The 24,547-nt window shown below is 38.0% G+C and overlaps 3 protein-coding genes across 4 annotated transcripts; all 3 read right to left on the reverse strand.

Moving 5' to 3' along the window:
- Positions 1–8,139: 8,139 nt before the first annotated feature.
- htr6 (5-hydroxytryptamine (serotonin) receptor 6) lies at positions 8,140–12,278 on the reverse strand. Its single transcript, XM_048177692.1, has 3 exons — positions 11,340–12,278; positions 9,920–10,054; positions 8,140–8,775 (listed from the first exon to the last, which is right to left on the reverse strand). The coding sequence occupies exons 1-3, from the start codon at positions 12,261–12,263 to the stop codon at positions 8,416–8,418; spliced, it is 1,419 nt and encodes a 472-aa protein (XP_048033649.1). The 5' UTR covers positions 12,264–12,278; the 3' UTR covers positions 8,140–8,415.
- Positions 12,279–13,994: 1,716 nt separating this feature from the next.
- micos10 (mitochondrial contact site and cristae organizing system subunit 10) lies at positions 13,995–16,486 on the reverse strand. The gene is made up of 4 exons (XM_048177691.1): positions 16,319–16,486; positions 15,748–15,795; positions 15,566–15,675; positions 13,995–14,158 (listed from the first exon to the last, which is right to left on the reverse strand). Exons 1-4 carry the CDS (start codon positions 16,380–16,382, stop codon positions 14,150–14,152), a joined length of 231 nt encoding a protein of 76 aa, XP_048033648.1. The 5' UTR covers positions 16,383–16,486; the 3' UTR covers positions 13,995–14,149.
- A 1,375-nt stretch (positions 16,487–17,861) lies between these two features.
- Positions 17,862–22,556, reverse strand: sike1 (suppressor of IKBKE 1). 2 transcript variants are annotated; one of them, XM_048178553.1, is made up of 5 exons: positions 22,170–22,556; positions 21,681–21,786; positions 21,459–21,601; positions 18,982–19,095; positions 17,862–18,692 (listed from the first exon to the last, which is right to left on the reverse strand). In XM_048178553.1, exons 1-5 carry the CDS (start codon positions 22,305–22,307, stop codon positions 18,570–18,572), a joined length of 624 nt encoding a protein of 207 aa, XP_048034510.1. In that variant the 5' UTR covers positions 22,308–22,556; the 3' UTR covers positions 17,862–18,569. The 2 variants fall into 2 exon arrangements, with proteins under 2 accessions (XP_048034510.1, XP_048034508.1); XM_048178551.1 differs by having other exon boundaries at positions 22,146–22,547.
- Positions 22,557–24,547: the final 1,991 nt, after the last annotated feature.

Below are 24,547 nucleotides of genomic sequence, written 5' to 3' on the forward strand. Positions count from 1 at the left end.
TGCTGATATTTATATGGCAGAAAAGTATGTTGAAATCCTGAAAGCTTCTTTATAACCGTATAGTGTAGCAGACTACTTAAAGTTTTTGGCTTTTAGTATGAATATGTTAGCCTTAAGGTTATCTATAAGCGAGTGTGCTCCAAAACAATGACGAAATTTGCATTTAGAAGATATAAGCGTTCAAATCTTACAGTCTCTCCCTTCTTGCACAGAATGCTTTATATTTGAAAGCGATATGGAGGAGATTAGAAGGAGAAACGGTTAGACAGGCTCGGCATTAGAAACAGCACTGACAAGTTGAAGAGATAACACCGGTGCCATGCACCAACTTTAACTTTTGCTTTATTTACAGTTTCATATTAAATCTAAAAGGGGAATTAGACTGTGGCTGCCATAACATGTCAAATGCGGTGCTTTACTGAGCTCAACGGCTCTGGGTGAGCTGTACTATAAATAAAATGCTATTGGCCATTTTAAAAAAGGGGATGAGCTGCTTGATATTTTCCGCAATATCTTATTGTTTTAGTGAAAATTCAACACATTGAATAATGCCGCGTGTTTCAAGCCACTTCAGTGGGCCTTTAAAACGTATTATGCCCCTTTTCACAAGATGTAATATAAGTCTCAGGTGTCCCCAGAATGTGTCTGTGAAGTTTCAGCTCAAAATACCCCACAGATCGTTTATTAAAGCTTGTCAAATTTGAGTATGAGCAAAAACACGCCGTTTTTGTGCGTGTCCCTTTAAATGCAAATGAGCTGTTGCTCCCGGCCCCCTTTCCAGAAGAGGGCGGAGCTTTAACAGCTCTCGCTTCGGTTGCTCTACAACAACAAAGCTGGAGAATCTCACAGAGCCAAAGTGAGGATTGTCAGTAACGGTGTTCAGCCTTACATTGTTCAAACTGGAGTCGACACTGATGGAGAGACTCAGGAAGAAGTTACAACTTTTAGAATGAAACTGGACGTTTCTGAATGGTTAGTGGATAAATTTATGTAGTCGCTGTGGAGTTGATTCATCACTAGCATGTGCCGTCATGTTCATCTTTTGTTCAAATCCAGTGTTGAATTGACCCTCGTTTGTGAAGCAGTCCGGTGTAAAATGACGGCATGACAACAACACTCTACTACAACAACTCTTCCTCTTCTCTAAAGCAGCCCAACATGGCCCCACCCCCTTTGTTGAGTGTTCTCGGGGGCGGAGTTTATGTAAATTTTGGGGTTTGTGATGTCACCACCCCAGGAAGAAGCTAGTTGTAGTCCCTACCTGCCGTTTGTTGTAGTCCTTAAAAAGCGATTTCTGTAAAATAAAATATCTCCCTTTGCATTGAATTTTGAGCATTATAACTTTGCAGATGTTGTTTATCCTCAAACAGCAACATTACACACTAACTAAAGTTTAAAAAAGTGAAATCATAATCAAGGACCGATTTAAATGTTTATTTTTATAATCAAAGCTCTAATCAAAGAGGCAAAACATGTAATACAATGATGATTGACAGATGAACAAATCAACGTTCTTCAAAAGCCTGATGGATCATATTTGATACTCACGTTTTAACATGATTTTTCTAAAAAATGATATATGGATAATCAAGTAAAGTGTGTTGCTTCAGTCCAGTAAATGTTCTTCTTGAAATATTACTGAAACTAAAATTTTTTTCTAACATTTACTTTATAAAAATTGGTAAAGATTTCACAACAAAGAGACACGAGTACCATGACCTGAAGGGGGACTTTTTTACAATTACATTAAAAGGCCTTTTACTTGCTAAAAAGTATAAACCATTAATCAGACGACAGAAGTTTGCACATCAAATATGATAGATATATACTGCTAGAAATATAAAAATGTATATATTTTTTTAAAATGTGTGTTTAATTATCTTCCTTTTTTCATCTTTGTGCAGGGAAAGCGCCCTGTCAATCTAATTGGCTTTAGCCTTGGAGCTCGTGTCATATACTTCTGCCTAGAAGAGCTCGCTAATGATCAAGGTACGCTTTCTATTCATTTGACGGAGTCGGTGATAATGTGGGAACATTCTTTTGTCTTTAAGACCTTGTGTCTCTAGAAGTGTCCACGTGAGAGTGCTGGACATGGCCAAATTTCCTGCAAGCCAGACTGAGTCGTGTTCTCATTGTCAGCCTAATGAAAGATGGAACCTGAGAGGTGTGAGGCTGTAAATGAGAATCTGATCTCATGGAGCCAATTGAAAGACATTCTGTCTCATTATCGGGCAGGTAGTGAAGGTGTGGTGGAAGATGTGGTGCTGCTGGGGGCCCCTGTGGACGGATCCGAGAAAACATGGCAGAGACTCTCCAGGGTAGTGGCTGGGAAGATTGTTAATGGATATTGCAGGTAAGACAGAATTAATAATACTTTTAAGGTATTAAATTTTGCCACTATAATTATAAGTTTAACAGTTTCTTATATACACTACCATTTTAAAAATTTAATTGATTAGTTCACTTTCAAATGAAAATTAGCCCAAGCTTTACTCGCCCTCAAGCCACCCTAGATGTATATGACTTACTGATTAACACAATCGGAGAAATATTAACCCTTAAATGCATGACTGTTTTGCCAATCATTCTTACATATTCGGGTCTTTATCGACCCGGATCTATATCTACCACGGAAGGATCTCTGTCGCGATAATATAAAACTCCTCTGATATTAGAGTAACAATTGCAGAAGAATAAAATAAAGCATATTTTGTTACCTTTTGGAGCTTGAAAGGGCTCAGTTTGAGCAGATGTTTTATGCCATCATCTCTGTCCTCGTCAGAGCTCATTTCCCAGTAAATTCAGCAAATAATAGGCTAGTTTTATGTTTGAGGTCACGAATATGAGCCCATTCGCGATCTCAAACGTATTCTCAAAACTATATAATTTTCAACATCTTCAAAATCAATATTTCGATCGCTAACAGCTTCACCAGATCCATCCAGTAACAGTTACAGTCATATTTGATTGCGTCCAGTACTTGCTCTGCAGTAAATCGCTGAGCCATTTCATGTTTTTCTTATTATTTCGTTTTCTGTCTAAATGAGTCGTCACTTCAGCATTGTGTATCAGACATTGCCACCTTGTAGAATGAAGGTGAATTGCACTTATTCCGTCATCTAAGATTCAATTATTGTTGTGCAGAAAAAAATATACGTACACTTATACATACCTCGGGTCGTTTGCGACGCTATACAATTTTTACAAAAAATGAATACAAAAATAAGCATTCTTGTATAATTTTTTGTTATATTCTTTATAATGAATTGATTGAGGAATACCAAGAAGGTTGATGTCTAACTTTATTAAATGATTGAGGAGGAGGGTAGTGAATGACGTCCCGGGTCACTAAAGACCCGAGGTATGCATTTAAGGGTTAATAAATATCCTGACGCATACAAGCTTTATAATGGCAGTGAACGAGAGTCCACAGACCGCCAGACCGCCTTCTGTACTCAAGTTACGAAGAAAGTGTAATATGACGTCGCGTCAGTTACACATTTTCTGTAAGTTGAATACGGAAGGTGTAGGACGTAGCGTAAGCTTTTTGAACTGCAAGAGTTTTATACTTTCTTTGTACATTGAATATGGAAGGCGGTCTGACGGAATCTAGATATTTTACTTCATAACTTGTTAAATATGGATTTTTTTTTTTTTTTTTACACAAATGCATCGCTTCACTTCAGAAGGCCTTTATTAACCCCCCAGAGCCGTGTGGAGCACACATTTATGATGGATGTGTATGAAAGCACTTCCTTCAGCTCATACTCGTGACTCCCGTTCACTGCCATTATAAAGCTCAGATGTGTCAGGATATTTATTCATATTTCTCAGATTGTGTTCATCAGAAAGAAGAAAGTCATATACACCTAGGATGGCTTGAGAGTGAGTAAAGCTTGGTCTAATTTTCATTTGAAAGTGAACTAATCCTTTAAGTTTATTGTGCCAGATCTTCTGCGTATGAACTCAGACATCAGTTCAGATGGGAATTAAATTACGTCATCAATGCAAGGAAACCAATGAAATGTCAAATTTGGATGGCATTGAAATCGCCAACTAGTGCCTCTAAGTGCTGAAATCATTGTAAGCAAACAGAAAAGGGTTAAAGTAACATGTTACCTTTTTAGATTATTACATATTTTTAATTATGAATAATATTGCAATGGGTAATCCATTTACAAATCAAATTGAAATGAAGCATTTTAGATCACCAGATAAAGAATTAGAATTGACACTTTTTTTTATTTATTTATTTATTAAAAAGTAAGAGAATGTCTCAGTGTTAACTGATTTTTATTATTTTAACTACGTTTAATTACTTATTGTTCATTTTAATTGACAGTCCATGCACTGGGGTTATGATTTCATGCCACATTAAAAGGGTTATTTCACCCAAAAATTAAAATTCTGTCATTAATTACTCACCCTCGAGTCATTCCAATGACATGATTTGTAAATATTTACTTATTTTTGTGATTATTGGTTTAGAGGGGATTGGCTTCTTGGGTTCCTGTATAGAAGTTCGTCTGTCCAGCTGTCTGTTGCTGGACTCCAGCCAATCAATTCACACGACCGCAAAATAATCAATGTGGATCTGTCATCAGTGGTAAGCAATTGAGCATCGAGTCCCTGATGTTCTCATCTCAGCAGATGTTCTTTTTAAATGTTCTTGGTTTCTGTTAAGATGCATTTAGATTCACAATCAATTTAATGGCTGCATGAGCAACTATTAATTCAACACAATAGCACGACATTACATTAGTGCAGAGTCAAAGTTTAATTTCCTTCATATGACTTCAAACCTTAACCAACTGGAAGGTACTTTTTATGAAGGGGAAAAAAAAAAGATTTTAATGCTTTTTGCAGAACACCCCCTCCCATGAATAGAAAGGGCATTGTTAAATTGTCAGCCACAAAAGACTACAATTACTGTAATTACTGTCACAGGAAGTTCCTCGTTGATATTCAAGTGGAGTCCTTAAAAGCTTTTACCTCATAAAAAAAGACCCAAAAATGAGTCATTTTATGCAATGCACAAATGTAAAAATATCAAGACACTTCAACTTAAAATGATCCATTCATAACAATGCCTTCTAAGTTACACAGAGCAATCGATAGTCTGTACGGTGTCTGTAACAGGTCATCAGGCCCGCCATCCATGTGACATATTGTAAACAAAGGACTGAATGTGAGATTTTCCCACATCGGCCTTAATACAGGACAGAAAAGACATGCTTGTGTTTCTTTTGTCATGTTATGCTTTGTAAAAGAAGTACAAAAGATTTTAATGTAAAAAAAAAAATTATAATTATTATACAGCTTAGATAAATTGGCAGAAGATATGGCAAGGTATTTAGTTCAAGAACCCAGGTTATGAGAGGCATGTGAAGAATTGCGCCTTCATTCAACATGTGAAGAAATGTTAATTAGTCATTAAATTTGCATTTCCTGAAATAAATACCAGCACTTGTAAGGCAGCGCTAGAATAGTGTTACAGTTTTAGGTTTACCTTTAATCTTTACATAAAAACTCAGCGGATGTTACATAATGTCAAGGCAGCTATAGTTAAATCAATCATTTAAATCATTTCACTATGCAAATATTGCAGTGGACATTAGTCAATGGGAGATTTTCAAAATTAAATCTGAATTTTCGTTGAAGTTCAAAGTCCATAAGACAAGAATTGATAGCACACCTAAGAATTAAATTATTAGTGTTTTTCATATGTACAGTATAGTAAATTTCAGCTATTTTCCAATGTTAATTGGCAAAGTCAAAAACACACTGAACAGACTTTGCGTCTATTCCCCCATTTTTATTTGTGAAAAATTAAAAATGACATCTACCCTTAAGTACATTTTACAGTGGTCCTTGCCTGTGCAAAACTTGTTGTCATGAAGTTTAGGTATTGTGCATGATTGCCTTGACTTCTGTGTTTGGTTTTTATTGTGTTGCTCTATGGTTTCTAGGGTATTAAGTACTGGCTTAAATTAAAAGATTCCACCTCTGAGTCTCTATATAATGTTTTTTTACAGTATAAGTCTGTGGGAGGTTTTCACCAGGTTTATTGTGCACCAGGCATGAAATAAGATGCAAATTTAAGTGCTTAGAATGTAATAGCATATGTTGTGTGGTTTGAGGTATCATGCATGCCTGAGTTTAAGTGATTGATTTTTCAGAGTGTCACTAAAATTAAAATTGGAATATATCAATATAGTAATGCATTGAAAGCACTGTAAAAATTGTTAAAGGATTAGATAACTGATAATTTACTCACCCCCATGTCATCCATGATGTTTATGTCTTTCTTTCTTTAGTCAAAAAGAAATGAAGGTTTTTGATGAAAACATTCCAGGATTTTTCTCCATATAGTGGACTTCAACAGGGACCAACAGGTTGAAGGTCCAAATGTCAGTTTCAGTGCAGCTTCAAAGAGATCTACATGATCCCAGATGAGGAATAAGGGTCTTATCTAGTGAAATGATTGGTCATTTTCTAAAAAAAATTTCTAACACAAATTCTCATCTTGCACTGCTCTGCGACGCGCCACGCATTACGTAAACATGTTGGAAAGGTTACGTGTAATGTAGGCGGAAGGCCATCTAATTTTCTCCTCCAACCTCAAAATTGTCAGACATTGTTGGTTTACCCTTTTTTTTTTTTTTTTTTGTAAAGGCCATTTGACTTAGTCTTTGCACGTTTGCTTTGTAGACACTGGATCTGTACTTCCGTCTAAGTCACGCGTGACCTTTCCAACATGATTATGTAATGAATGCCGCATTGCAGGGCTAGTGCAAGATGAGCATTCGGTTAATAAGTATATTTTTTTTTTTCTAGAAAGTGACCAATCGTTTCACTAGATAAGACCCTTAATCCTTGTCTGGGATTATGTAGAGTCCTTTGAAGCTGGACTGAAACTGACATTTAGACCTTCAACCCGTTGAACCCCAAGTGAAGTCCACTATATGGACAAAAAATCCTGAAATGTTTTCCTCAAAAAACTTTGTTTCTTCAGTCGAAAAGAAATTAAGACATAAACATCTTGGATGACATGGGGGTGAGTAAAATAATCCTTTAACTGGTAAAAGTATTTTCAACTTGCTTTATGAACACTGGCTGTGTTCTGTTCAACATTTAGGTTAAAGGACACCTGGACTACATGCGTCAGATGGACACTATCCTAGTAGCAGTGGGGGTTCCTACTAGGGAAGAGGCTGGAGCCATGAGTAGCAAATTACAGCTGGTTCATTTATCTCAGAAAAAGCCAGGCACTCCAGAATCAGCTGGTCAGAGCAGAGTCAAAGGGGAACAATCTCTGGACATTTCAGACAAAGATACTTCAGATGTCCCATCTTCAAATGTAGATCAATACAAGAAACGGCACGCAAGGAAGGAGTCTGAGAATGGCTGGGATATCCCTGATATATCTGATTTACTGGATTCCATCAGTGAATGTGATGGCATCCCTGAATCCTGTCAAGGGAATGCTCATTCGCCATGTGCTCCGGGAGGCGAGAATCATGTTGAACCATCTCAGAATCAGAGCAAAATAGACAGAGAAGATGAAGGTAACACAGACTTTGAGAACACGTCCTGGGACTGGGATGACACGAACTGGACTGCTGAACACACAAATCAATCGCACAATGAAGCACAGAACCAATTAACCAATGGCAAACCTGCTTGTTCTGAGCCAAGATGACATTTCCATAATTCACTCCCAGAATGTATGTTGTGTCTAGATGGTAAACCTCATTCTGAGAAACTCTCCTTAGAGTCACATTTGCTGCTACCAAGATGAGGATTGGAGATAAGGTTGCTGTGGGACTCAAATAAACACAGTGTTTGAATGTCGCATGTGAATCTCACAAGACTTCTAGCAGAAGAAGGGTTACCATCTAGACACCACCCAGAATATAATATAGCAATATAAGCTAGAACCAACTGGAACCAGTTTGAAATTTTCTAATAATCTCATTAAGTTATTTCTGGATATCATCTCTAATTAATATTATATGTAATTTGTGATGAACCGCAATGTGAAAACTGTCAGTGTTTGGTGTATACCATTTGTCCCCTTCGTTAGAAGTGGTTTGTTGTTTAATTAAGATGTGAATTACAGCTCTACAGCCAACCCACTTGACATTGTGTGAGGTATTAGTGAGATTTCTTTCGCTCTCGTCTGCTTTATCCATCTGTTGTTTTGGTTGTTATGGTAATGAATGAAGCGGGATGTGTGTTGAGTCTCTTCTAAATGTACAATCTCTGTGATCTGCCTTGAGGAGCGATGCAGTCTCCCAGTTTAGGCACCATTAACACTTATCCCATTGATTTTTTTTAGCACGGTATGTTTTAACACGTATAAGTCACACATCTTGCAGTCCACAGTATATTGCACTAGTCTTAGTCGGTGTATCAATCGTCCAGTGTATCGACCTGGTTGGGCAGCAGCAGAGGCAGGTCGATCCCGGCGTGTTCTGCGTCGAGAAGGTTAACGGCGTCCGTGGCCGTTGCTGGCAGTTGAGGCGGGTCCGACACGAGGGAAGGGGGTTCAGTGGGCAGTTGCGGTTCTCCTGAGTTGCGTAGAGAAAGGGAAAGTGCCAGTGATGGCCTACGAGGGGCTTGAGATGAAGAACAGCAGGGTAGAAGCCGTGCCAAAGCCCTCTTGAAATCCCTCATGAACATTGGGTATATAATTGGGTTCATGGTGCTGTTACAGTAGCCCAGCCAGGTGATGGCATCGAAGAAGGAGGGTGGTATACATTCACACACTGCCTGAATGTACAGAATAAAAGGTCTTAGTTCACAACGTGAATACATAATGTAGCTGAGACTCAATACCAAAGAGGTGGAAAAGGTCAAAGATGTCTAGTACATTGGAAGAGGATGTCGGGATTCCACAAATGAAGAAAGTGAGAGATAGAGACAAAGATGGAGTGCTATTCACACACCATATTGTGTGTGAAAGAGGGCTAGAGACAGACTTGCCCAGAAGCTCAAAATCTGAGCAAAGTGAGGGACACAGATGGGGGACGAGATTGTTGAAAACTTGAGAGCAGGATAAGAAAAAATTGCTCAATTAAATGGGAACCTTTCTCTTTGTCATATTGCAATTAATTTGCTGCTCATCCCATTTTTTTGTTGCGTGCTTGTTAAGGTCAAGGTAAGGTTCACTTTCAAAGTGAATGAGATGTTTCTTAAAGGGTTAGTTCACCCAAAAATGAAATTTCTGTCATTAATTACTCCACCCTCATGTCGTTCCAAACCTGTAAGACCTTTGTTCATCTTTGGAACACAAATTAAGATATTTTTGATTAAATCTGTGAACTTTCTGTCCTCCGATACACTGCAACGTTATTGCCACTTTCAAGGCCCAGAAAGGTAGTAAAGACATCATTAAAATAGTCCATGTGACTACAGTGGTTCAACCTTAATGTTATGAAGTGACGAGAATTTTTTTTTGTTTTTTGCACACAAAAAGTTAACGACTTTATTCAACAATTTCTTCTCTCCCATGTCAGTCTCCTACGTTGTTTATGTTGTAGACGCGGTGCTTTCCTTTTTCTACATCAGAACGCTGGCTCATTATTGGCCGACGCTCTTCACGTGAGCAGCACGACACATGCATGTTATGCTGATGCAAGAGCTGGCCAATACTGAGCCAGCGTTTTGACGAACCACTGTAGTCACATGGACTATCTTGATGTCTTTACTACCTTTCTGGACCTTGAAAGTGGTAATAACATTGCAGTCTATTGGAGGTCAGAAAGCTCTCGGATTTCATCATAAATATATTAATTTGTTTTCTGAAAATTAATGAAGGTCTTAAGGGTTTGGAACAACATGAGGGTGAGTAATTAACGACAGAATTTTCAATTTTTTGGTGAACTAACCCATTAAGTGTGATTTGTGGACTGACCTGTGCCATGTTGGTGATAAAAAAGGGAAGCCAGGCACTGAAGAAGAGACCCAGGAGCACTCCCAGGGTAAGGCTGGCTTTCAGGGCTCTCTTCCTTTGCCTGTGAGCCAGTCTGCGCTCACTGTTCACCGACAACTGAGAAAAAGAGATGGAGAGAGAGAAGAATAAATTCATAGAGATTTCACAGTGAGCCGCCTGCCAAGAGATGGGTAGTAATGTTACCTTGGCCTGGGGTAATTATTGATGTCTCTCCCTCTCTCAGATGAAAGCTCTTGAAAGTGACAGTGCCTCACAAGGTCTTTGCTATTGTCTTGAAAAGATCTACCCTCCCTTTTCGCCCTTCCTCATCTTCAAATGCCTTATTGCACTCCGACACCCTCATCTTGTCTCTCATTACTTTCTGTTCCAGTCCTCAAAATAAAATTTTCCTTTTCTGCTACATCTCTTTCACCTTTCTTTTTGTGTTCATTAGGGTACACGAAATTCTCTAGACATTCTCTACCTAATGCATTGTGTCAGTAATGCCACAGTCTTCGCTTGCATAAGTGGTGGGTTTGTGAATGAACAATAGTCCATAAGAGTTTGAGCATGCATACACTCTAAGTGGCTTACTTTGTTAAGAGTTCACGGCAAGTTTGAAGAAGTACTTGCTCACATTCTTACACACTGTTTCCAACTGGTATTAAGATGCATTTTGGTTGATCGGACCACAAGTGGACGACACTAAACACAGGTGTAAATGGGGTGTAAAACATTTTGAGCTTGTCCACTTTCGACCACTTCCAGAGGTAGTCAAAAACTCATTTGACTAGGTTGCTTTCTTAGTAGAAATGCTTATGTGGTCGAATGAGTTCGAACAGCCGCAAAAGACCACCTACTGACCTAATGCGTAAACATTATGGGAAGCGTGCTAGCTAGATGGGATTTAAACTTGTCGGCTGAAGACCTAAGTTTGGTTTGAAGATGAAAAAATGCACAATGTTCCTGATTTCTAACACACACTCACAGCATTCAGCGAGTCTTGCAGCTGTCAGAGCAGAAACAAAAGCTGCTGCTCTTCATATATTTTCCATCATCTCCTTTTACGTTCATATATAAATTGCGTGATCTTATTTTGTCCATTAGATCGAAAGATCTGAAAAACCCATACATTTACCCGCCCATAGACCCTCCTCTTAAAGAAATCGGGACAGAAGTGGTTGAAAGTGGACAAAAGAGATGGATTAAAACACCAGGTGTAAACGGGAATGTCTACTTGTGATTTGATCGACCAAAACACATCTTAATACCAGGTGGAAACAAAGCCCTACATGAAACAATACATCCATCACAGTTTGCATCTAATAACTCTTTTCTGGTACTTGCTACTTGACAAATTGAATTCCTGTCCCAGTGTTTTCTCTGACTCAGGACTTCTCACCGGAGCATGCCGTGGCTCCTGATGGCTGTAGTCGTCTCCATCATGGACGGCGTGACCTGGAGACGGAGGCCGAGAGGGTTCGCCGTGCGAGTGATGTGGGTAAGGAGGATGAGTAAGAGCTTCCACCTGCCGTGCCTGTCTTCTGGCAGCCAACAGGATCCGGCAGTAGGTGAAACAGATGGCTGTTGAGGGCAAGAAGAAGGTGAGAAAGGTCGCCACAAGAGCGAAGGGGAGAGTCACCCGCAGGCGGCACTGTGTGGATGGCGTCCCTGACGTGGAAAGCTGGAAGTATGAAGAAGGGTAGAATGAACTCAACTGCGAGACTGTGGCGTTGGCGGGATCGTGCTCGGAAAGGTCTTGCATGCGACCCAGGCTGTGCCAGTCCATCTTGATTGGCAGGAAGGAAGTGAGGGCTGCCAACCCCCAAGCCCCACCCACCAACAGCAAGGCACGGGGCGGGGTCATGTGCTGCTTGTATCGCAACGGAGAGATGATGAGGAGGTAGCGGTCCAGACTGATGACACACAAGTTGAGGATGGAAGCACTACAGCACATCACGTCGAAGCAAAGCCAGACGGGGCAGAATCCAGGCGCCAGCACCCAGGTCCCACACAGCACATTGAGCATAGCAGGGGGCATCACAACCAGAGCCACCATCAAGTCTGACAGAAAGAGGGACACCAGGAAGCAATTGGAGGTGCAGCGCAGCGACCGATGTGCAAACACCAAGGCGATCAACAAAATGTTCCCACAAGCTGTCACCAGAATTATGAGGGACAGCATGACTGCGAGAAGCCAGGGACCACTGCCGCTGATGCTCCAACTGTCCCCGATAGTACCGCTGTCATTGAAGCTCCTGTGAACGTTCCAGGGATCTGCACCTGATGCTGCCTCTACTCGAGGGATAGGTGAGACACTCATCATCGGAGAGTTGAATAGGACTGTGTGCGCTTCCATAGGTCTAGATGAAGCAAACACACATCCGCCGCTTTTCAAGTGCATTGAGAGAGTGATGCTGAATGTGAAACAGTTGATCTGTGGGTCACCTCTGTGAAATCTGATGCAGACCTCCTCAGGTGGCGAAAAAGATCAAGATGTCCCGTTTATAGTAATCCTTTCCATCTTTCCCTTGGCAAGGTTGGTGATTTCACTCCCTCTGTGCGCCTCAGTCACATCAGTGCAAGGATATTCAGCTGCCATCACTCCATTTGTTAATGTGAGATGAGCAAAGCAATAAAATGACACATTTCCTTGTCAACAGTCTGGCTTCTTCAATGCTTAGCACCAGTATGAGCAATTCTGTGCCTGTCAGAGTATTTCAAAGCTACGTGTCATGATGACACTCTTTGGGGGAGGGCAACTGAGAGGTGGGTTTTTAGTACAAGAGTGTGTGAGAAAGAGAGGGAGTGTTACAAGAGCAAGACTACCGTATAGATATTTTTAGATGGGTGAATTAAAAAACAAACTTATCTCGGTCCGGTTCTTCCCAGTGAGGTGGATTTCTGTTTGCTTTCTATGCATTTTTATGAGCTTGACGTTCTTTATTCAGTAATTCTGTGGCTGTAATTGAGTAAAAGGGAGCGGACGAGTGCACTAGAGTTAACTGTGTTGGCGTCTTTGCTGTTCCTTATGCCCTCCTAATCCCTGTATCGTCCACTTCAGGGTGCCTGCAGGATCCACACTCTGCCGCTGGGCATAAAGCGTGTCTGAGTATCGCACTCTTAATGCGACTTTATGCACATTCACAGCCAATCATTATTCAGGGTTAATTGAAGCAAGCAGTTAACATCTTACAGAAGGCTTATGTAAATGTGAGACAGTATGCAAACAAATGTTTACTTGTGTTAAAATGTTATTTTACAAGACCATTTGTGCATGTAAACATTTTATTTTTCTGTATCTTTACTATTTGTGATAATTGGTATGTATGGGAGTTATGGAAATTGAGTCATTGTGCATAAACTTCCAAATGCATAACTCATTGTTTGGTTTGGGTCTTTCTTTTTTACAAACTGATAGTGCTAAAAAAATTTTTTTTGTAGTAATCAATTGCATGCTATAGTGCTTAAATCGGAGAATTAGAACAGAGAAAGAATCAAAGGGTTTTGAAATTAAAGTTTATTCCAAAAGAGAAGCTGAAAAGTCGGTCTTCCAAAACGGTTGTGAATACCTTTGACAAATGCAAGAGATGATACATTTAATTTAATATTTGTAATTTTATAAGCATAAACATGCCTGCAACCAATCTCTGAAGCCTTACTTCTGAACAAGATCATGCATGGAAACTTATTTCGATATGTACTTTTATCTTTAGGTACAAAGCAACAATACAAAAAAAAAAAAAAGTGCAATGATGAATAGCACGGCAGAAAAAACAAAAACATGTATGCTTGTACTTCACTACTGGAGAACTGTCACCATGCCAACACTGCTCTGGACACACTGCAGGTTTTTTGCTTTAGGCATAGTAAGTGCACTAGTTTTGCATGGTTGCCAAAAATCATCTTAGCCTGGGTCAAAAGGCAGATGACAGTGTGGGCTGCTATCACTGGGGTTATAATAGAAGCCTATGATTTTTGAAACGCATGATATTATAGGGCCATTTTTTTATTAAAAAAAATTTAAAAAATCACATTCATATCATCCTCAGCAAACTTCAAATCTTTATAATTTTATTAAATAAACACAGACTGTCCTGTACAAGAACATGTATATTATGGAGAGAGAAAGAAGACAACCAGTCTGACAATGAAGTCAGGCTTCAATTAAGAAAAGCAAGGCAGATGACCGAATCCATAACTGATGCAACTCTACTGCTCCTAAAACACAAGAGAAAACAGCGGTCAGGATTTTAAACACTTCAACTGATATTCAAACGTCTTGAGCACATGCACATGATCTTATGTTAAAGCTGGCAAACAAATCATCATATATAAAAGATACAAACTGATGTGAAAGAGAACATGTACACCAAAGAAAAGCATGCATACAAACTTTATGGATTGGCACATAAGATGACTTAAATCTTAGGAGTACAGGGATCATCTACATGCATAAAAATATTCTGGCTGCATAATCATATTCCAATTACACTATCACATAATATGCCTTATTCAGAACTTTTAATTATTTATGTTTATAATTACTTAATTTTAATAATGTCATGTTTAAAAAAAAAAAAAAAAAAAAACACTGAAAATAAAACCTGTGTCCACATGAACACGGGTATTTTAAAAAAACACAGCCTTTTCCGTGCAGTTTGGCCGTTCGTCCACAGGCAAACACAGTATTCGGTCACTGAAACTGAACATTTTTGAAAACTCCTGACAGGGTGAAGATTTTAGAAACTCCACTTGCAGTGAAACCAGAGATTTTAGCTTGTGACGTCAGAACCGGAAATGGCGATAACCTTTTTTCCAGGATTCTGATTGGCCAGCATGGCTTTACGGTTAGGGTTATATCGGCACCTGTTGGTTTGGCATGCTCTTGACCGCTTCATAGCCTATTTTTGCGTTTTCATGTGGATATGATTTTTTTTTTAAACGAAGGAGGAAAAACACGTACCCATGAACGTGTGGATTAGGCTACGGACATAAACTACTATATAGATGGGCAACAGTATATTTTTGTCAGGGTTACTATTGTTAAACTAAAGCCATAAAAAAAATTAAGCTAGCAACATTTTTCATTTTCATTTAGTTTATATTGAAACTACAAATATACATTTAAAAAAAATGACAACAAAATACAAAGTTACTAAAACTTTAAATTAAAATGAAAACAGAAAAAAAAGAAATAATAAAATCCAATTCAAAATATGAATAAAACAGTATATAAAAATGATAAAATAACACCGATTTTATTTTAGATATCATTCATAAAAATATTTTCATACACTTACATTTAGGATAATTATGGGCCAAGCACAGACGGTGTTCGTGAGTTAAGTTCTTATTATCAATTATTATTATTATTATTATTAATCTGCCATGGGAGTCTATGACAGCCCATAGAACCGTCTGTAGGAAAATGATGAAATTTGGCACACTTATAGAGGTGGTCCTGAATAGTAATCTGACCAAATTTGGGGTCTCTAGTTCTATGCATGTTTTGACAAATGAGCCCAAGGTCTCCAATGCAAGCAGATATATTTGCCACAGACATAAACTGTACGATAACAGTGAGATTTGATCAACAAATAGTATCTATTAATTAAAAACACAAACCTTAGAAACATTACTGTGCAGTACATAATGTGATCTCAAGTCATTCTGGCAGTTTGAATACGCCATGCCAAGACCTAGTCCTGTACCAAAGGCAATGGGTGACGTCCGGCCTGCAAAAACATCTTAATATTAACATAGACGAAGACATATCTAATAAGTCTGGTATAGTATAAAATACTTACGCTTGAAGAATACAACAGAGAACACAATTCCTAGACCCAGACCGGTACCTACAGGAGAAAACCATTAGATTACATTACAAAATTACTCTTGCATGTGGTTCTGTGATGGTGTTAGATTGCAATACAATGGTCTTTTAAGGTTAATATCATGGTACACATGGATGAAAACAGTCTAAAATGCTCTAAAACATAGATTTACCATTGCATCTTGTCCAAAATACGACAGTAACTATCCATAGTGCTAGTAGTATATCACTATCATAGTAACTAGTGACATACTAAGCTCTGTCGAGATTACTGATAGGCGGTCCTAGCAGTAATTCACCTAGTGCCTTTTTTTTAACATAAAAACAATATTTCTCAAAGCCTAACACACTCTCGAAACATAACGAGTTACATACATACACATGATGTATGGGTGTACCGCACAAAACGCCGTCTAGTTAGTAAGTTCACTACGTTTTGAGTCCAATCCAGTGTGTGAGCGTCTTATCAATGACCCGAGTGCCCTACACGAAGCTGACCGCCTGCCGTAAACTAACGCAGATTATTAAATAAAACGAATCCTTACCGACTTTAATTGCGCAGTCTGCGAGGCAGCGATCCCATTTTTGGCCGAGCTCTTTCTCAGACATGATGACAGCAGACAGCAGTGGTAGTAGGGATGACTTTGGCTTGAAGGCTGCTCTAGTACGCTGTCATACTTTCCTTCACCGACAGTGGAGGAGTACATCAGTGCAATATGATGGCGCCGCCAGCTGGACAGGCGGGGAAATGATGCAAGTTTGGTTAATATGATAGACGCCCATGTGAATATTATGACTTGATATTAATGACATATTTTAATGGAAATTCTGTATTAAAGTGTTAGTTCACTCAAAAATGAAAATAATGTCATTTATTACTCACCCTCATTCCGTTCCACATGACCTTCGTTAATCTTCGGAACACAAATTAAGATATTTTTTGTTGAAATCCGATGGCTCCGTGAGGCCTGCATAACCAGCAATGACATTTCCTCTCTCAAGATCCATTAATTTACTAAAAACATATTTAAATCAGTTCATGTGAGTACAGTGGTTCAATATTAATATTATAAAGTGACGAGGATATTTTTGGTGCACCAAAAAAACAAAATAACGACTTATTTAGTGATGGCCAATTTCAAAACACTGCTTCAGGAAGCTTTAGAGTGTTTTGAATCTTCTGTGTCGAATCATGATTCAGATCCCTTGTCAAACCGCCAAACTGCTGAAATCACGTGACTTTGGCGCTCGAACCGCTGATTCGACACAAAAGATTCATAACGCTCCGAAGCTTCCTGAAGCAGTGTTTTGAAATCGGCCAGCACTATATAAGTCGTTTTTGGGGGGTTTTGGCGCACCAAAAATATTCTCGTCGCTTTATAATATTAATATAGAACCACTGTACTCACATGAACTGATTTAAATATGTTTTTAGTAAATTAATGGATCTTGAGAGAGGAAATGTCATTGCTGGCGATGCAGGTTTCACTGAGCCAACGGATTTCAACTAAAATATCTTAATTTGTGTTCTGAGTGAGATGAGCGAAGGTCTTACGGGTGTGGAACGACATGAGGGTGAGTAATAAATGACAGAATTTTCATTTTTGGGTGAACTAACCCTTTTAAGTCAAACGCGCGTTCACGAGAGCACGACACACAAATGTTGTGTTGACGCAAGAGCGGACATTGTTACGTGAACGCATGTTGGAGATGAATATTTTGTAAATAAAGTGGTAAATTCTGTTTTTTTTTTTTTTGCCCTTATTTTGGGTGAACTAACCCTTTAATCAATAATATCAAGGCATGAAATAAAGGCATGTTTATTATAGCTTGATAATCAGTCATTTTAATTTATATTTAAAAATAATAATAATACATTTTAAGTAAGAAAACGAAATAAAATGAGATTTATTTAAATAGATCCAGTCCTCCAAACTAGCTGTTTTGATACAAAAGCAAATCATATACAAAAATTATTAAATGTAATCAAATGCTTGATTTCTGTAGATTTAAAAAGTTTGCTTTTATACATTATCAAACTTTCATTCATCACATAAATGTCAACCTAATGATATAATACAAAACTCGTTTAAACTTAAATATTTCTATTTTATTTTACATACTGAGTTTTACAAAATAACAACTGTGGTACATATGATTGCTTTCCTGAGATGAAAATACGACAACTTACAATAAAAAGACTGGCAAATGTTGAGTGGCGATTTAAAGAGGATTCTCGTCATCACTGTGGAAGTGTGCTGTACATGTGACACGACGTACAAGATCATCACATCAAACTGTTTACAGATGCAATACTGCTGATACATACAACTTTATTATTATCGATACAACTATCTTATGCTGAGGTTAGTTAATAGGTCTGTTAATAATCTGTTTCACATATGCAGAATACTCCAAACACATTAGATAGCTGTCAATTTAATCATGTGACCTAAGAAGACCTATAAACCTACTGAAGGTAAAGCTACGAATCTCATTTTAAAATAAACATTTTTTGGGGGGAAAATGCTAATAGAAATAGATGCAGAATTGATCTATAATGCACATTTGCAATTTGCATTGCAGCTATTAAGTGTCTATTATTAAAACTGAGCTTTCCTGAACAAAAACATCAGCATCAATAACAATAAACATCAGAAAGTGCATCATCGGGCAGCAGGAAGCTACTGTAAACCACCGCCAGGAGAGTTCAAAAGAACACTAGAAAACCTAATAAAGATTTTAACATCACCCGACATACAAATATACAAACTCCCATCTAAAGTAACATTTCCTCTATTGGGACTCCTGTTTCTCAGGGGTCTTGGCCGCCGTCTCTGGTGGGTTTTTCTCCTCTCTATTCGGCCTCACGGTGCTGCTGCTGATGGACAGAAGATCCCTGAGCTCCTTGTTTTCAATCTGCATCAACACAAATAAATACATTATATTAACATACACTTAATAATCAGCAATATGATTGTTTTGACTGACATTGTCGGATGAAGCTAAATTACGACTCTATTGTCTTCTGTGGAGCAGAATTTAACTGTTTCATAATAAAGTTTTCATCGTTAATTCTGTTACTTCACTGTTATGTGAAGCTGCTTTAAAACAATTTCTATTGTATAAAGTGCTATAAAAATAAAGGTGACATACAAAAGCATCATTTATAAGCATCTCATGTGGCAAATTCAAATAAAGCCTTTACTTCAAGCTGTGCCAGTCGCTCTTTCACAGAGCAGTAGTGCTGGTCGTCCATCTGTACAGCTTGACGCATAACTTGACCCATTTCACAGATCCGTTCCAACTGGTTTTGAACCTCCTGGAAAAAAAGGCTTATTAAAGGTTTCATTCTGCCTCATTTTTGAACACTAAATCAGACTTATTTTAAAGTGCCTCTATTATGCTATTTTAAAGACGGCTTATTTTGATTTAGAGGTCTCAGGTTTACATGCAGGTCAAAAAGCACTTTAATTTTCTCATAATAGACAATGCAGCATCATCTCTTTTCTCACTGAAACGGTTCAGTAAAAGATTCGTAAGGAGCCCCGCACATGACGTGCATGAAAATGGTAAATCGTGCGCACAACCTACTATGTCGTTCCCTCGATTTCCTAAATCGCGCACACGTTTTACTATTTCGTTCCCTCGATTTGCTAAATCGTTTGCACAATTTACTAATTCATTCCCTTGATTTGCTAAATCGTGCACACAACTTACTATTTCGTTCCCTCAATTTGCTAAATCGCGCTCACGATTTACTATTTCGTTCCCTCGATTTGCTAAATTGTGCTCACGATTTACTATTTTGTTCCCTCGATTTGCTAAATCATACGCACGTTTTACTATTTCGTTCCCTCAATTTGCTAAATCGTTTGCACAATTTACTAATTCATTCCCTTGATTTGCTAAATCGTGCACACGACTTACTATTTCGTTCCCTCGATTTGCTAAATTGCGATCACGATTTACTATTTCGTTCCCTCGATTTGCTAAATTGTGCTCACGATTTACTATTTTGTTCCCTCGATTTGCTAAATCATACGCACGTTTTACTATTTCGTTCCCTCAATTTGCTAAATCGTGCGCACGACTTACTATTTCGTTCCCTCGATTTGCTAAATCGCGCTCACGATTTACTATTTCGTTCCCTCGATTTGCTAAATTGTGCTCACGATTTACTATTTCGTTCCCTCGATTTGCTAAATCGCGCTCACGATTTATTATTTCGTTCCCTTGATTTGCTAAATTGTGCGCACGATTTACTATTTCATTCAGTCGATTTGCTAAATCGCGCAAACGTTTTACTATTTCGTTCAGTCGATTTGTTAAATTGTGCGCACGTTTTACTATTTCGTTCCCTCGATTTGCTAAATCGTGCGCATGTTTTACTATTTCGTTCCCTCGATTTGTTAAATCACGTTCACGATTTACTATTTCGTTCCCTCGATTTGCTAAATTGCGCTCACGATTTACTATTTCGTTCCCTCGATTTGCTAAATCACGCTCACGATTTACTATTTCGTTCCCTCGATTTGCTAAATCACGCTCACGATTTACTATTTCGTTCCCTCGATTTGCTAAATCGCGTTCACGATTTACTATTTCGTTCCGTCGATTTGCTAAATCACGCTCACGTTTTACTATTTCGTTCAGTCAATTTGCTAAATCGCGTTCACGTTTTACTATTTTGTTCAGTCGATTTGCTAAATCGTGCTCACGTTTTACTATTTCATTCAGTCGATTTGCTAAATCATGCGGACGTTTTACTATCTCGTTCCCTCGATTTGTTAAACCGTGCACACGTTTTGCTATTTTGTCCCCTCGATTTGCTAAATCGTGTGCGTTTTACTAATTCGTTCCCTTGATTTCCTAAACAGTGTGCACAACTTACTATTTCGTTCCCTTGATTTGCTCCATCGTGCACAAGATTTACTATTTCATACCCTCAATTTTCTAAATCGTGCTCACGATTTACTAATTCATTTCCTCTATTTATACATCATGCGCATGATTTACTATTTCATTCCCTTGATTTGCTAAATCGTGTGGATGTTTTACTTTTTTGTTCCCTGATTGGTCAGATGGCCCAGTCTGTTTTGATTGATCGATCGCTTACAGCGTGTGTCCGAAACCAAACGCCCATTACCATATCTGAATTTTAGCTCTGGATCTTCCTCAGCACTTGATACACAGTGATACGAACAGTAACGATGGCGTCGGTTTTAACGTATCAGTTCCAGCATGAGTCCTCATGCTTTTGAAGTGCAGCAAAGTGGATTTACTTTCACTGTACAGAAAACAGTGTCTTTTTGACATGTCTACACACGAACCAAACTCTTCAACTCTTCAGCTACAACTACAGTGTTTGAGGGTCAAAGTAAACGTTGTTCACGGGCAGCCAATGAAGATCATAAGCTGGCATTATGCAAATTTCTAACAAACCTATGTAGGTTTGAGCAGGAAGTAAGACTGGAATTACTGACGACTCGTTTCAGCATTTCAGAATCAATACTTTCTTTTAGAAAACTAACTTTATTTGTAATGCACTTTGCAGACTTTTATTCACAAACAGCTACATTACACACCGCATGAAATGTAATATCCAAAAAAGCATAACAGGGGCACTTTAAAGGAAAGACAACTTATGTAATGCAAACTAATAAGAAAGCAAAGGTTCGGCACCTTGGCGTGGTCATGGTGAAGGTTGAGCACAGGTTTGGTATCCAGCTCTTTCTTTTCCATCATCAGCTGAAGCATCTGCTTCCGGTATCGACCCATGATCAGCTCTAAAGCATACTGGTGTTCCTCCAGAGAGAGCCAGAGCTCTGTGAACAGCACAAAGAGTTGAATCAACGATTCACTTTAAAAATGTGAGACTCTTTGAAGAAACTCAAGCCGCCTTGCCTCTGTTCTCCTGCTGGAGATCTTTGATTTGGGTGTTCTCCTGGTTTAGCAGGACATGAGGTTTGTATCTGGACAGCTCCTGATACTCTGTGCCTTCCTCCGTGTACTAAAGACAGGAAAAACAGAACATCATATTGGGTAAATATTGTTTATTCTTCAACTGATCATATAAATAATCAACAACAATAATAATTGTCTATATGTGTGTGTGTGTGTATATATATATATATATATATATATATATATATATATATATATATATATATATATATATATAATTTTTGCAGTGTCTACTACATTCAGATCTTACCCACTATAAGCCACATACTATGCAACACTGAAGGTCTCATATTGTGCAATGTACATGCAATAACACATGGACACAACTTTAATTCGTCCAGTGCATGCATTTAGAGGTCATACATAGGCTCTGTATGCCGGTCAGTAAGAGATTTCATATCATGCCTTGTCAGGGAGAGTGTTTCCGACCTCCTTCATGCTGTGGATCTTCTGGCTGAGGACGCTCGACTGATCGATGAGACTCTCCGCGGCCGTGTCGTGCTCCTTCAGCCGCTCCAGAAGCGTCCGCGCGTCGCCGAGCACCTTCTCCAGCGAGCACGACATCATCACCGGCTTGAGTTAGTCAACAGAATGAGCGATTCACTGAAACTACACCGCTGTCCTTATCGAGCGCGATGCATAATAGTAACTGTTAGTAATATAACAATGTTGACATATATTACATATTTACTTCCTTATATCGAGCACAACGGGCAAGTCTATTAAGATAATCGATCAAGGAAATCTGTCAACTAACAAACTAAAGGAACTTCCTGTACTAGTCAACGTCAAATACACGTCAACCCTTTTGTTTTGAACCATTTGTTTTCAAAATAAAAGTTTGGGTAAAAATAAAAGTACTCAAATTAAATTTTTAATTAATATATTTTTGGAGTCAGAAAAGTAATCTTAATTCAAACAGAAAACAACATTATTTTTATTAACCCATTGGCAGATTATTTTGCTTGTTTTAAGCAAAAACTCACTTAATTCTGACTTATTTTTTTCAGAAAATAAGACATGCCTCAGCCATCAATAAAACAGGTACTATTGCTTCCTGTAATAATATACGCAAAATGTACATTGCTAACAAATTAACATCATACTTTTTACAAAATAATTTTTAAAAACTTTGAAATTTTTATAAACTTTGATGTTGGCTTGAGGAAGCCTGACCAGAAAGTTTGAAGTTTTATAAGCTTTAAGTTTGAAGGTTTTGAAGGCAATACAGTCTATTAGAAAACAGACAGAGAGAGAGAGAGAGAGAGAGAGAGAGAGAGAGAGAGAGAAAGATAAGATAAGATAGATAAGATAAGATAAGGTGTTAGCATGTTTTAACACAATGCTAACATGTTTCTAGCATGAATTAGTGGATTGCTAACATGTTTTAGCATGTTGTTAACATGAATTAGCACGTTAATAGCATGTTTCAACACATTAGCTGCATTTCATTTTGAAGGCTGTGTCCTCCAGAGGTTGCATTTGAAGGCTGCATACGTCATCAAGGAGGTCTCATTTAAGAAAAGTAACCAAAGATTGCAAAGTAAGAAAGAAATTACAGTATTTTACACCTCACAATGAATATCAGTCGATTTCATTACAGTTACTTTTCTTAAATAAGACATCCTTGATGACGAATGTGGAATATTCAAATGCGACCTCTTGAGGATGCAGCCTCTGTAATGAGATGCAGCTGTTGTTAACATATTTTAACATATTGCTAGCATGTTTTAGTTCATTGCTATCAAGAATTAGCACATTGAAAACGTGTTTAAGCACATCGTTAACAAGTTTTAACACATTGCTAGCATGCATTAGCATGTTGTTAGCATGTTTTAGCATTTTGTTTGCATGATTAACGTTTCTAATATTTTAACATGTTGCTAACATGAATTAACACATTGCTAGCATGTTTTAGTATTTTGCTTGCATGATTAACGTTCCTAATTTTTTAACATTTTGCTAACATGAATTAGCACATTGCTAGCATGTTTTAGCACATTGCTAGCATGAATTAACATGTTTTGACATGTTTCTAGCATGCTTTAGCACATTGTAGCATGTTTTAGCATTTTGCTTGCATGGTTAACGTTTCAAATGTTTTAACATGATGCTAACATGAATTAGCACATTGCTAGCATGTTTTACCATTGCTAGCATGAATTAGCATGTTTTAACATGTTTCTAGCATGTTTTAGCACATTGCTAGCATTAATTAGCATGTTTTAACATGTTTCTAGCATGTTTTAGCACATTGTTAGCATGTTTTAGCATTTTGCTTGCATAATTAATGTTTCTAATGTTTTGACGTTGTTAACATGAATTAGCATAATGCTAGCATGTTTTAGCATTTTGCTTGCATGTTTAACGTTTCTAGTGTTTTAACATGTTGCTAACATGAATAAGCATAATGATAACGTTTTAGCACACTGCTAGCATGAATTAGCATGTTTTAACATGTTTCTAGCATATGTTAGCACATTGCTAACATGCATTACCACTTTGCTAGCATGTTTTAGCATTTAGCTTGCATTATTAACATTTCTAATGTTTTAACATGTTGCTAACATGAATTAGCACATTGCTAGCATGTTTTAACATTGCTAGCATGAATTAGCATGTTTTAACATGTTTCTAGCATGTTTTAGCACATTGCTAGCATGTTTTAGCATTTTGCTTGCATGATTAATGTTTCTAATGTTTTGACATGTTGCTAACATGAATAAGCATAATGCTAGCATGTTTTAGCTTTAACACATTGCTAGCATGCATTAGCATGTTTAACATGTTTCTAGCATATTTCTCAA

This window comes from Megalobrama amblycephala, linkage group LG24, assembly GCF_018812025.1.
Source record: "Megalobrama amblycephala isolate DHTTF-2021 linkage group LG24, ASM1881202v1, whole genome shotgun sequence".
Lineage (NCBI taxonomy): Eukaryota > Metazoa > Chordata > Actinopteri > Cypriniformes > Xenocyprididae > Megalobrama > Megalobrama amblycephala.